Below are 13665 nucleotides of genomic sequence, written 5' to 3'. Positions count from 1 at the left end.
TTAGGATCAACAAATTCCCCAAACTGAAAGAACTGAACTGAGTGAGCCACAATTCGGAGAAAATATGGTCTTTGAAATATCCCCAATTAAAAAAAAAAGAGAGGAAAGAATATTAACTTATTTTGTAGTAATAATAATAATACTGTAATAATAATGATGATACAATGCCTAGGCCTCCCAACCAGAAAAAAATAATACTGGCAGGACAAAACCCAGATGAACTAACTTGGGACAAAATTACCACAGAACTTGCTATAGGACAAAATTAAAGCCAAAGACTCACAACCTGGACAAAACTATGAACTAGGAAAACTCGCCGACGGCAGGACAATCTGGGGGTGGGTCAGGGCACAGTGGTAAGGCGCTGTGAACTGGTGTGAGGTGGACTGGAGATCACCCCACTCCTTCCTGCCTTCACCTGAAATATTACATCACTCATAATATGGTTGCACCTTAACAATTTTAAATATCCATATATACACACCCAGTACCAATATATAAATCCCTCAGAATCCTTATATATAAATTAACATACAAATATACGCATCTACATACCTAATTTACACGCTAAATTACTTAATAAATGGGTAAATGAGTTAATATTAAGAAATCATCATCAGTTGCATCATCACCTATTGCAATACGTCATAAATCCCCTTAAATCCATTCATACAGGAAATTCATTCAATATATATGTAAAATCCAACTATATCGGCTAAGGAAATGTGGAACACACACGGAAATGCACAAAAACCGAAGGAAAGACATGGTTTGGGGAACAATGTCCATACGTCTGGCAGCACATTATTAAAACAAAGGAAATACCATCATACAGGTAACAGGAAGCAATATACCAAGGCCAGTCAGTTCACCTTTAAAGCTCTGGGAAGCCATGAGTCAAAACCACAAAGCCAAAAAAATCAAAGCCATTAAATATGATATGGAATAACGAAAACTGATACATGTGGGCGGCCAAGGTCAAAGGAAGGCCTAAGAAGCTCACTTGGAGGTTACGAGTTCCAAATTCAGATCCCGGGATGATTTTGGGTCCCCGGGAGTTATATGGACTTGAAAGTGGCTTAAAAAAGCTTGTTACCAGCCTCCCTACTCGGAAACAACGTAGGGGAGGAGGGAGACCGTAGCAGCCAGACTTGCCATATTCGAATACTGCCAACTCTGAGCACTAAAACATATTGCTAAAATGTTGCTAAATGCAAAATCGAATAACAACTACTAAAACCTCCAGGACATCGCTATAAATACTAAGAACTACAGAATACTGCTAAAAATATATTACAAGTTCTACGTATCGCTAGAAAAACTACTCAAATATCGATACGCAGAATACTAAAAACATATACTATCCTAAAAACTTCTTAAATATTGATAGGAAAGAAATACCAATATCCCTAAAATATCGCTGGAACTGTATTAAAAATTACTTATTAATGCTAGAGTTAATCTTGAGACGAAAATAATGGTCGCTAAATGCAAGCACGTATCTTTATATCTAGTGGGAAAAAAAATGCTAACTTGGTAACAGTGTCCTCAGCCCCGTTACTGCGCACTTTTTTCATATATTACACGACCATGGCGCAGTATTACATGTTCCCTGTTTTATCATAGAGTTAGTAGCATAAATGACGTAATTCAAACAATGCAAAAACCAATATGGATTTAATTCAGTACTTCAAGGATTTCTATTAGTATTATTTTTTGTTACCAAGGTCTTGTTTGTACACCTATTGAAACTGCAAAAGGACGAGATCTAGGCCAAGTTAAGGGGAAAACAGCATAGTTGATTATAAAATGAGTGGTGGTTCTTTATTTCGGAAAAAAACGCCATTTTGAACGATTAATATTTTTTAAAAGCAGTGGCGAGAAATTACGTACGCTATCCTGTGTTATTCAGAAAATTACCATATAGCCTTAAACGCTTACTAATTCCCTTGTGTTGAAAAAGGTATTGAACGTTTTTATCTTTATTGTGAAACGTTTGTTTTTATCCGACTTCAAACCCTATCGAAACCTCCAGCCAGCGCCTGTCACAAATTTTTGAAGCCCGTTCTCAATAATTCCCCAACATGGCTCAAGACAGCGAAACTGTAGACGAAAAGTGGATTCAAGAACTCTTACAAAAGACAGAGACCAAGATAAAAGAAGAACAGAGGGAATTATTGGAAGAAATGGCCGGAAAACAGGAGAGTTGCCGAGAGGACCCCACTCCAACCATCGCCCCGGATTTGGATCACTTATTACAAACCAAATTACACCTGGAAAGCAATATAGAGGCCATCCTGGAGTCCCCCCTGCTGGAACTGCCCCAGGACCATAATTTCCTGTGCTCGCTGGCCAAGGATGAGGCGGAGGAGGTAGCCCGAGCAAATGCCAGGACATTGGAGGTTTATAAGTCAAAGGTGAGGTTAGGTCAGGTGACGATTTTCCTTTGATGAAATAGATTTTTAAATTTGATAATGGGATCAGTTTCGGCCATCAATTAATTTTTGTCTACATAACCATTTTCAAAGATAGCAATATAATTTTCTGTCTAGAGCCGGAAGCCTTAGTCCCGTAATGGGTGGCCACAAACAAACCGCCTCCATGGCGCCCAGTCTACTGTCATTTCACTGCCCTCCCCTAAACCTGCCCCCCCACCCTCTCATATATCTCTACTCCATCCCTCCATCTCATCCTCACTCACATAGTCTCCTAGTTAGTTTCGTCTGGTAAATAACGTTCATCGAATTAAACAACCTTCCTTCAGTGGCGTGGTCTGCAGTTATTAATAAACAAATTTCACAGGAAACTACAGCATCAAGAAAAGCAAATTTAAAAAAAAGAAAGAAAAGAGTGAACATCTAAATCTATATACAGTCAAACCTCACCATAACATCCTAACTGGAGCCCAAGCCAGTCCCAGAAAAGCGACATCTGGACTTCCCCCTGCTGACCTGAACTTTTTCCAATATATCAGACATTAGTCCGGCTGGGTGGTAGCCATATAACCAAACCATACGTGCTCCCTACGTGTCAACAAGTGGGCTGGTGGAGGGTTGGTGCCCCTCCCTGTAAAACAACTAACTCAGTGTCAAATGGCCACCCTTTGCGGGATTGTGGTGTCTGGCAATAGATAGATAGATAGATAGTCCGGATCACACCAACGGTTTTTAAACTGTTTTCATTACTATTGCAGTACTACTCTGTATTATACATTCACTACAATAATCAAATGGTATTGCAAATATTTACTGTATAATAATACTGTACTGTACACGATAAACATGTCTCATATTTACCTTATTGTGGTGAACATAGCTGAAGTGGTCAGGCAGTCCGCACTGCTACTGGCTTTATTGGACTTTACCGATATATAGGAGTTTAGTCCGGTAGTTCCAAGAGTCCAATAAAAGCGAGTTATGGTCAGTTGAAGTCCGTTATGTCGAGGTTTTACTGTACGTTTAAGGGAACAATCATATGGGGTTCTGGCCTTTGGTTCCTTTTCCCCTGGCCTCTCTCCAACCCACACTATCCACATTTATATACTGTATCCACCCTCACTCACACATACTCTCCTGGTCAGTCTCTCATTTCAGGATAACATTGCAATTTCAGGTGCAGGCCCTGAAGGAGGAGAGGCAGGTGTATGCGGACATGGTAAACAAAGCCACGATGGTTAACGACGCACTGGACAAGCTTCTGTCAACCCCAGAGGAGGAAGACTTGGAAATTACACTACGCAGAAGGTGGGCTTGCTGATGCCGCTAGTGTCTGTCTGTCTATCTGTGTGTATGTCTGCCTGTTTGTCTCTATGTCTGTCTGTCTGTTTATATGTCTGTCTCTCTGTCTATCTTGTTTATCTGTGTCTGTTAATATCTGGCTGTCTACATGTCTATCCATCCGCCTGAGATCAAGCAGCGTGGAGAACTGCCATTTGGTGATCAAGGCCGACGGTTGCCAGCATGTTGGACCTTTATAAATGATACGAACAAGAGCTTATTGAAGCCTTATAAACGATATGAATGAAAGCTTACTGGAGCCTCTGTAAATGATACAAATGAAAGCTTACTGGAGCCTCTATAAATGACGCAAATGAAAGCTTTTTGGGGCCTTATAAACAATACAAATAAAAGCTTACTGGAGCCTCTATAAACGACTCAATACAAACATACCAGTAATGCCTCTGATAACACTGTGCTCTGTGTGTTCTTTCAGGTACGATCGAGCTGCCGTTGTGTTCAAGTCACTTCGTACCGAGTTGCATTTCATCATGACCAAGTACTACCCACCAAAGGTAAAGCCTGACCAACGGTAATATTATTATTATTATTATTATTTGTGTGGCCTGTTATGTAAGCAGACTGGTTAGTTTCTCTCTCTCTCTCTATCCCTAACCTTACCCCATAAAAAGATGGGAAAAATGTATAGATGATGATGATAACGATGAAAATGACGATAAAGATGATATTGATGATGATGATGTGTACTGTTTGGTGTAGGGCAAGGGTCTGTCACTGGAGGACCTACTAAACCGGCTGGTAACGAGGCTGCTGACGGAGCCCAACGACCCGTACGTGACCATAGACGAGGACATGAAGCTCGCGGACATCGCCCTCCTCATCCAGGCCAACCTCGTCTCACGGCACGCAACCGACTTCACTCGCATTAGGTTCATCGACCCCAGGAATTAGCCTCTCACATTCTGCTACTTGGTCTTTCAAAATTAGGCTCTCCCTCTCTCCTCCCTACTCTTTCTCGAAATTAGGCTTTCACTCCTACTCCCTCTCTGGAAATTACTCTCTCTCTCTTGCTCTCTCCCCCCCCTACTCTCACACTTGAAATTACCCTCTCTCTCTCAGCTCTTCTGTACGAGAGATAGCTCCTGAGCTAAAAGATACAGTAATTCAGTTATCATCCTTACTCTCTATATTCACAGTCAAAAGATCCATTTATGTTTTATTTTATTTGCATTTTATTTTGAGCAGCATAATTTAGTATATTTTAACAGTTATTTTAAGTTTGCCTCTGTGTATTTTAGTTCTTGTAAAATAAATATATACTGTACTCTGTTTCTGTGCCTTCCCTAATGGTTTTTTTCAATGGATGATGATGATGGATGGTGGTGACTGATATCTGATGATGATGATGAGTGGTGACTGATGATTGATTAATGATGATGATGATGACTAAAGACTGATGGATGGTGGTGACTGATGACTGATAAATGATGATGATGATGATGAGTGATGACTGACGACGGAAGGATGATGATGAGTGATGACTGATGATTGATGGTGGTGACTGATGACTGATAAATGATGAAGAGTGATGACTGATGGATGATGATGATGCAAATGACTGATGATGATGATTGAGGGATGGTTATTTAATGGATGATGATGATGATGATTGACTGATAAATGATGGAATGGAGAGGTATATGAGAGAGGGGGGGGTGTGAGCTGGGGGAAGGGCAGCGAAATGGCAGGGGACAGGGCAACATAAAGGCGATTTGTTTGTGGCCATCCCTTATGGGATAAAAGCATCTGGCAATAGATAAATGGATAGTTTTTGTTGTCTGGCCCCAAACTCATCTGAACATAACCCAGTGGACTGCAGGCTGAAGATCTGCAGTCCACCATTATCCTTTCAGGGGATGGGGAGGAAGTTCAAGGACGTTTGTACAACCATCAGGTACAGTAAAAAACACAACTATCTTCCCAAAGTTTGATGAATATATAGCAGAAAAATCGAACCATTTGAAACACACGCAACACTCAGTTTTATCGAGGCGAAGATGCGCTTGACACGTTGGTGATGACTGGCTGAATGCTTCACGTCCGAATAACATCGTTGTATTTCAGATGATTACCAGTTTCCAGTCACATTCCCGGTAATTATTTGAAGTACAACGATGTTATTCGGACATGTTGCATTCAGCCAATCATCACCAACCTGCCAAGTGCATCTTCGCCTAAAAAAAAATGAGTAAATAAATAAATAAATAAATAAAAGTGTAGTACAGACAAGGTTTTCACTATTTCACCGGGTGTAGTCGAATGGTGGGTGACAAAGTGACTTGGAGGCGTTTTGTCTGCGGCCACCCTTTGCGGGATTAGGGCGTCGGGCTATAGATAGATAGATAGATAGTATATTATCTATGCACAGAACTGAGGAGATCGTTGTGTTTTTGACTGTACAATTGCCACACCAAGCAGACATTCTTCTTTAGCATCTAACTGTGTGGTAAAGCAGTCACTGGCAGTTACCAAGTCAGGGGTGATGGAGGGGGACGCCTTCATGTGGTGGCAATGATATAACTCAGCTTCGGTTTTTTTTATGCAAGGAAGAAGGAATCAAAGGCCAGAATTGTTCCCTCTAAGAAAAAATAAAAACTAGATTACAGAGCGCCAAATTGAAGATCCTTTCATTTCAAGATCCCTGGACACACTGCATATAACACAATGGAGGTCATAGGTAGAAGGAAATTGATGGGGGTTACTCAAACACCCCTAACTCCCTCCCTATCCCTTAAAAAGAAGATGGTGGACTGCAGGAGAAGGGCAATTTCAGCCTGCAGTCCACAGATCCACATTCCGAAGAGCCTAGGGTTGCAACTACTACTACTACTAATACCAGTACTATTACTATTACTACTACTACTACTACCACTACTACTACTACTACTACTACTACTACTACTACTACTATTACTACTACTACTACCACACAAGGAATTCCATCACTTACCACACAGGTGCAGGACTGAACAGTATGTTTTCAGGTGTATACAGACAATTTGGTTCTAATGGCTTACATCAAGGCATGTACTGTGGAAAAATGTGGGAAGTGTGGCGAGGATGTGCAGTGTAGGGGTGTACGTGTATGTGGGAGGCTGCCAGAGATTGAGCAGCACAGAGAGCCATTATTAGGTGACCAAGGGCGATGTATGCAAGCGTGTTGCAGCCTTGATAAACAATACAAACCAATGAACAGCGCCAAGAATGTGTTAAATAAGGGATGCCTGTTCTTAGCTTTTATTTGTGGAAAGACAAATTATTACAAAGATAATTTAGGATCTACTGCATTAGTACTTCATTGTGATACACAATAGATTCTCAAGCAAGATGGCTTTAATCCTTACACAGGTGGCAGGACACATATAATATCACACTCCACTTTCTCTCCGCCCGGCAAGTCTTCATGTGTTGTGGGGACGCCTCATGTTATCAGCATCTACTCGGCAGCATTTACACCTTCCCTACTTCTACACCCACACCCATTTACACCTTCCCTACTCCCATTGCCACACCCATTTATGCATTTCCTACACCCACTGCCACATTTCCCACTCTTGCACCCATTTATTTAGTTCCTACTCTCACTGCCAAACCCATTTATGCATTTCCTACTGCCACTCCCCCACCCATTTACACCTTCCCTACTCCCAGTGCCACACCCATTTACAGATTTCCTACTTCTAGTGCCACACCCATTTACACATTTCCCACACCTATTAGTATCTACCCTGCATCATTTATTCCTTTCCTACTCCCATTGCTATACCCATTTCCATTTACCCATTTCCCACTCCCACTGCTACACTTACTCGTTTCCCACTCCCAGAACACCAACACCCACACCAGCAGACTGCACCCACACACACAGTACCCCCAGGCAGGTTACTCGTGGCGTGCTATATGTGCACCACATTGAACAGCACCTAGCCTAATGCCGCCACACCCAGCACTGTACACCGGATCACTGTACTGTACACGGGATCACTGGCGATGGTGTGGCCAGCCAAGCCATCTAGAAAATATTTGTACATTTTTTACACACGCATGTGCTCAACAATACTTAAAGGAGTGATGGGGCCATGGCCAACTTCACTACAAAATACTTAAACTTACACTGTACCTGTAGGCAAGTTACAGGGACACAGTACTAATCCTTGTTACAAATGTCTGTATTCTTGTTGACTGTAGAAGCTCCCTGACGCCTTTTCCCAGGTGATTTATTTTGCTTATTACACCTTACTGTCATGGGCACCTCCTTCACTACAAAATAACTACTTACACTGTCCCAGCAGGCAAATTACAGGGACACAATGCTAGTCCTCATTACAAAGGCCTGTATACTGTATTCTCAGCAACTGTAGAAGCTCCCTGATGCCTTTTCCTAAGTGATTTATTTTGCTTATTATTCCTTACTGTCCTTTCATGTGTTACATAAATCTTTCCACCAGTCTTTTTTGCTGTATTTTCAATGTATTTCTTGTATTTTAACTTTTTTTTTCTTTTCAATCAGCTTGGGGTGAATATTGAATTACAGGAATTACATATACATCTGTGTTCTCACTGATAAGGAAGCTCCCTAACACCTCTCCCTTAGCAATTTATTTTTGGGCACAGCTGGTTAATATCCATTTCTGTGTTATTTATGCATCGTGGGAAGAGGTCTGAGGGAATTATATAACACAGAACAGGACAGTAAGGTGTAATAAGCAAAAATAAATCACTTAGGCAAAGGTGTCAGGGTGCCTCTTTAACTTTCTCTACATTGCTACCATAAATACACTTCAGTGTGACGCCTGACCAATGTTTTCTGGGAATTAAACAAACAGACAAGCGTAACTCTAAAACAACCAGACCACAACAAAACGACATCACTTGGACAAATACGAAAATGAGTGAAACGTAGGAAGTTACAAAATATGACACAATAAATACAAACTAATACGAAAACCAGTGAAATACACAGGAGGAAATACAACGCAATAAATACAAGAAATACGAAAACGAGTGAAATACAAGAGAATAAATACAGGGAATACGAAAACAAGAGAAATACGTAGGAAGAAATACAAGAGAATAAAGAAATACAGCAAAACCTCGATTTAATGAACTTCAATAGACCAGATATCAACTTTAACGGACACTCAATTTGAACCTTGATTTAAACTCAATTCAAACCTCAATTAAATGTACTTCAATATACCGGATACCAGATGTAACAGACACTCGAATGAAACCTTGATTTAAACCTCAATTTATGCTCAATTTTAACCTCAGTGTAGTGCTTCAATAGACCAGATATCAGAATTAACAGACGCTAACCAACCACCAGACTCCTGTTGGCTATAACAAACAATATCGATTAAATGGGATGCAGTGGGTGGCACGCACTGAGCTCTACGATATGGGGCGGCTATTTCCAGAGTGAGCGCGTGACTCTGACCACCACGTTGAAACACCCGCACTCGTCACCTCCACAACGGTAATGCAATTTGAAACACTGTTCTTATCTTCCTGTTTCTGTTTCACTGCTGCCTACGTAAGCTGAGCAGTGGGTGGCAATACATGTGTTTCATCAAGAAGTGCTGTGACAAGGATGTGAAATAAGCTGCAAAAGGGAAAAATTATGAGCCAAGATAGTGTAAAATGGGTAGTTTTTTTCTGTAGTACTACAATATGCTGTTGTACTCCTTTATTTCCACACATGTGCTTGAAATCCCACATCGGATATAACAGACTATCGGCTTCATCGGATCGGTCTTCCCCCCCAAGTTAGTCTGTTACAGTGAGGTTTTCCGGTAACGAATTGCAAGAAGCTGCAAAATATAACTAACAAATTAGAATGATGTGTACGGGAAGAATTGACAAAAAAATACTGACATGAACTGAGGAAAGTTACAAAAGACAACAGAGTAAAAAATGGATGAATTACAGAAAGTTGGGAAATAGTGGATGCGGAGTTACATGGAGAGACAGACAGACAAATGAGAAAGTGAAGGAGTGTTGTGGTGTGGATGTGGATGTGGATGTGGAGTTACATGGAGAGACAGACTGGCAAATGAGGAAGTGAAGGAGTGTTGTGGTGTGGATGTGGATGTGATTAAAAGAATTAGGAGAAGTACACTGAGGTGGTTTGGTCATGTGGAGAGGATGGGGAGTGAGAGACAAACTGGGAGAGCGTATGTGAGTGAGGTGGAGGAGGGGAGAGGAAGGGGGAGGCTGTGGATGAGATGGAGGGGTGGAGTAGAGGGGTTTATGAGAGAGAGGGGTGTAAGGTGGGAGGAGGGCAGCAAAATGGCAGGGGACAGGGTGACATGAAGGTGATTTTTTTGTGGCCACCCCTTACAGGAGTGAGGCATCTGGCTATAGATAGATAGATAGATAGATAGACAGAACAAAATATGACACTACAAAGAATGAACCACCGAAAGTTAGGGAATAGAAGAGAGCAAAACAATTCACAGTTCTAAGGTTCCTAGCATAAGAAACCTTGGCTTGTGTACATGGTAATTCTAGAGACTAATCTTGTAGGCAACCCAATCAACTACAAAAACAACTATGTACAATGTAAGAAAAGGAACACAGTACATTAGTCACCTCTGAATAACATCCCGCTGTGTGGAAACACCTGGAGTGTTTGGGGGACCCCTGGGGAGACAGTTTAGTTATGCACACGGCTTGATTCACAACAGATGAAGTTTTTAATCCTGTACTGTCACCAAAGGAAGCAGGTTTTTTCTGACCCTTAAATGCACTCTTGTCTTTGCCCCCTACGTCTTGAACGAGGTGACAGCAGTTTGTGTTAATTTCCACAACAGATGCTGAGGTTTAATCCTGTACTGCCACAAGGGGATGCCAGCTTATTAATGACCCTTAAATGCACTCTAGTCTTTGCCCCCTACATCTTGAACGAGGTGACGCCAGTTTGTGTTAATATCCATAACAGATGGTGAGGTTTAATCCTGTACTGCCACCACAGGAAGCAGGCTTATTAACAACCCTTAAATGCGCTCTAGTCTTAAGCCCCTACATATCGAAGAAGGAGGCGATGTGCAACGGGTAGTCAGCGTTAACTTCCACTCAGGTAGCGTTTGGACACACCTTGGAGTGCGCCTGCTGGTAACTCTGTCGGGTAAACACTCGGCCACACCCACACGTAAAACTGGGCTTGGAGGGATGCCGCAGCCGCAAGTGAGTCAATAAACTGTCTATTTCCCTGTGCTGTTCCTCACAATGGGGACACACTAGGGGCGTCGGACTTTCCATGGCACACATCTGCTGACCGCCCTCTGTGTCAGGGTCATTTTTAATCCCTAAGGAGTTTGTACCCTGTGATGAACTTGTCGAGGCTGCAACGTTTTGAAATCCCTGGTCTGTACTGGTGGAAGGGAGGGACTGCTGGAGGCCTTGGTCATAGCCTGGAGAGAAGGAGGGTAAAGACGGTTGTATCTGGTCACCGGTGTGTAGCTGGTGGCCCGGGGAGCGAGAACACGAAGGTTTTGGCGTCGGTTGTTCGCTGTCATCGTCCTCACCGCCACTCTGAACTTCCTGAAAGATGTACGTTGGCTGTTAGTGCATTCATCAGCCTTACATTTATATTCATTCACTCATGGATCATCTAATCTTTACAATCATCGTTTTTATTATTATCATCAGTTTAATATCATTACTTCCATCATTATCATCATCACCATCACTATCAATACCATCATCATCATCATCGCCTCTTTTCCCACCTCAGGATGGGGTGAGGTGGGATCCAAAAAACGAGGCACCACAAACCAGGAAATAAGAACTACAACTCTCTATCTATCTATTGCCAGACGCCTCAATCCTGTAAGGGGTGGCCACAAACAAATCGCCTCCATGTCACCCTGCCCCTGCCATTTCACTGCCCTGCCCCCCGCTCACACCCCTTTCTCTCATATACCTCTCCACTCCATCCCTCCATCTCATCCTCAGCCTTCCCCTCCATCCCCACTTCCACTTCACTCACATAAACTCTCCCCATTAGTCTCACACTTTCCAACATAATACATATTTACTGGACAATCCTCCTTCATACAGGTCATGTGAGGTTCTTATAGTTGGTTTAAATAACTGGCCATAGTTAGGTCATATATCTTAGTTATAATGCAAGAGTCTCCTTGGTTACTAGTCAAATTTATCCTCCAATCTGACTACATCTGGTCATTAACCACGCTGAAAGAGGTTTAGGGTATTTACCAGATGAAACTGAACAGGCTATATTACTGGCTTATGGTTAATGCTGAGTAAGTGAAGCTTTCCTCTAGCGACTGACGACTCCATCAAATTCAATTAAATTAGGTAACCAAGGCCGACCCACGCAAGCAAGTTGGAGCCTTCAGAAACGAAACAAAACGAAACATCCACTCACTTGATGCAGAGCTGCCTACTTCTTCCTTCACCTTAATCATTCTTTTTCTGTGTCTGTCCTCCTCTCTTCCTATTTCTCCCATCCTTCCTGTCACTTTTTATTACTCTTCTTTCCTTTTCAGGCGGCTTTACATTGAGTGACAAGCCTAATGGTTTAACATAAGCCAGGAAACCATTTACAGCGCTGGGTGGTAACCATATAACCAACCCATAGGTGTTCCCTACATGTCAACAAGTGGGTTGGCGGAGGGTTAGTGCCCCTCCCTGTAAAACAACTAACTCAAAGACAAACGGCCACCCCTTACCAGATTATGGCGTCTGGCTGTAGACAGTTAGACAGACAGACAGAACAGATTATCAAATATGGTCTAGTCACAAAGAAGTGTTATGGTGTCTAGCTACAGATAGATAGACTGAGATAGATAGATACAGATTGATAAACAGACAGATAGATAGACCAAGCACAGACCTCCTTCACACAGGTCATATCCACATCCATAAAATCGGTTGGGTTTATGCTGCTGTCTCCTGACTTGGGTCTGGGCGGGGGTGTGGTGCAACTCCTCTGGACCGGCTTGCTCGACCGGGCAGGCCTAGCGGGCACGTTGGTCGAGGAGGCCGAGGAGGAGGTGGACGAGGATCTGGGGTGGGCGGCGGCCGAGGATTCATGCTGAGGATTGAGGGTGGCGGTGGAGTCGGACGGGGCCAGACCAGACACTTGCAGGATCTCGGCCGTCTTGAGCAGCGAGGTTAGGTCCTCGGCCGCCACTGTCATCTCACCCCTAGAGAGGAACAACGGAAAATTAGTCATCATCGTCACTATCATCATCATCAACACACCATCATCATTATCATCATCAACACACCATCATCATTATCATCATCAACACACCATCATCATTATCATCATCATCACTAACACCACCACCACCACTACCATCATCATCATCATCATCATCACCACCACCACCACCATCATAATGTATCATCATCATCATTATCATAAAGAAAGAGATGGGGAGGAGAAAAATGAATGAAGAAGAACATAAGAAAGGCTGTGAGGAAGAACAAAAAAGAGTGAAGATGAACAGGAGAGACAGCAAAGGAGAACAGGAAAAAGAGTGAAGAAGAACAGGAAAAAGTGTGCAGATGGTGTAAGAGATAGTGTGGAGATGTGTCAGAGTTTGGGTGAGTCAGAGGCGCGACCCCAAGGATGAGAGGTGAGGCGAGGGCCGTGGAAATGCACCTGGTATGAAATGGATGAGGCCTGCATAGATTAGATATCATAAGATAGAGCGGTGATTTAGTGATATATCTGCCGGAGGAAGAGATATTATGGTAATTTAGTGATATATTCATGAGAGGAAGCGATATAACAGTGATTTTGTGATATATTAGTGATTTTGTGATATATCTGCCACAGGAAGAGAGTTAGAGGAGAGGTTGTATGGGAGAGTTAGATGCTGTGAGGTTT

At 42.5% G+C, this 13665-nt stretch overlaps 2 protein-coding genes across 2 annotated transcripts in view; one reads left to right on the top strand and one right to left on the bottom strand.

The window, feature by feature from the left end:
* The first annotated feature begins 2060 nt into the window (after positions 1-2060).
* On the top strand, positions 2061-4730 carry LOC145395159 (centromere protein K-like). The gene is made up of 4 exons (XM_080268854.1): positions 2061-2417; positions 3613-3743; positions 4213-4291; positions 4497-4730. Exons 1-4 carry the CDS (start codon positions 2085-2087, stop codon positions 4686-4688), a joined length of 735 nt encoding a protein of 244 aa, XP_080124980.1. The 5' UTR covers positions 2061-2084; the 3' UTR covers positions 4689-4730.
* Positions 4731-10727: 5997 nt separating this feature from the next.
* Positions 10728-13665, bottom strand: part of LOC145395220 (uncharacterized) — a 43066-nt gene continuing 40128 nt past the window's right edge. The window contains exons 7-8 of the mRNA XM_080268907.1: positions 12661-12973; positions 10728-11342 (exon numbers count right to left, since the gene is read on the bottom strand). Coding sequence (XP_080125033.1) covers positions 10875-11342; positions 12661-12973 — 781 coding nt within the window. The 3' untranslated portion in view covers positions 10728-10874. The remainder of the gene's footprint in view (positions 11343-12660; positions 12974-13665) is intronic.

Source organism: Coenobita brevimanus, chromosome 30 (assembly GCF_032717465.1).
Source record: "Coenobita brevimanus isolate Jiangsu-jjx chromosome 30, ASM3271746v2, whole genome shotgun sequence".
Taxonomy (NCBI): Eukaryota; Metazoa; Arthropoda; class Malacostraca; order Decapoda; family Coenobitidae; genus Coenobita; species Coenobita brevimanus.
This window is presented reverse-complemented; position numbering and strand designations above follow the sequence as displayed.

Bases quoted from the DNA above. Each gene is read 5' to 3' on its own strand.
- LOC145395159 (XM_080268854.1), top strand. From the start codon at position 2,085: ATGGCTCAAGACAGCGAAACTGTAGACGAAAAGTGGATTCAAGAACTC. The intron at 2,418-3,612 runs GTGAGGTTAGGT...TTGCAATTTCAG, and splicing joins TGGAGGTTTATAAGTCAAAG to GTGCAGGCCCTGAAGGAGGA. The intron at 4,292-4,496 runs GTAAAGCCTGAC...TGTTTGGTGTAG, and splicing joins CCAAGTACTACCCACCAAAG to GGCAAGGGTCTGTCACTGGA.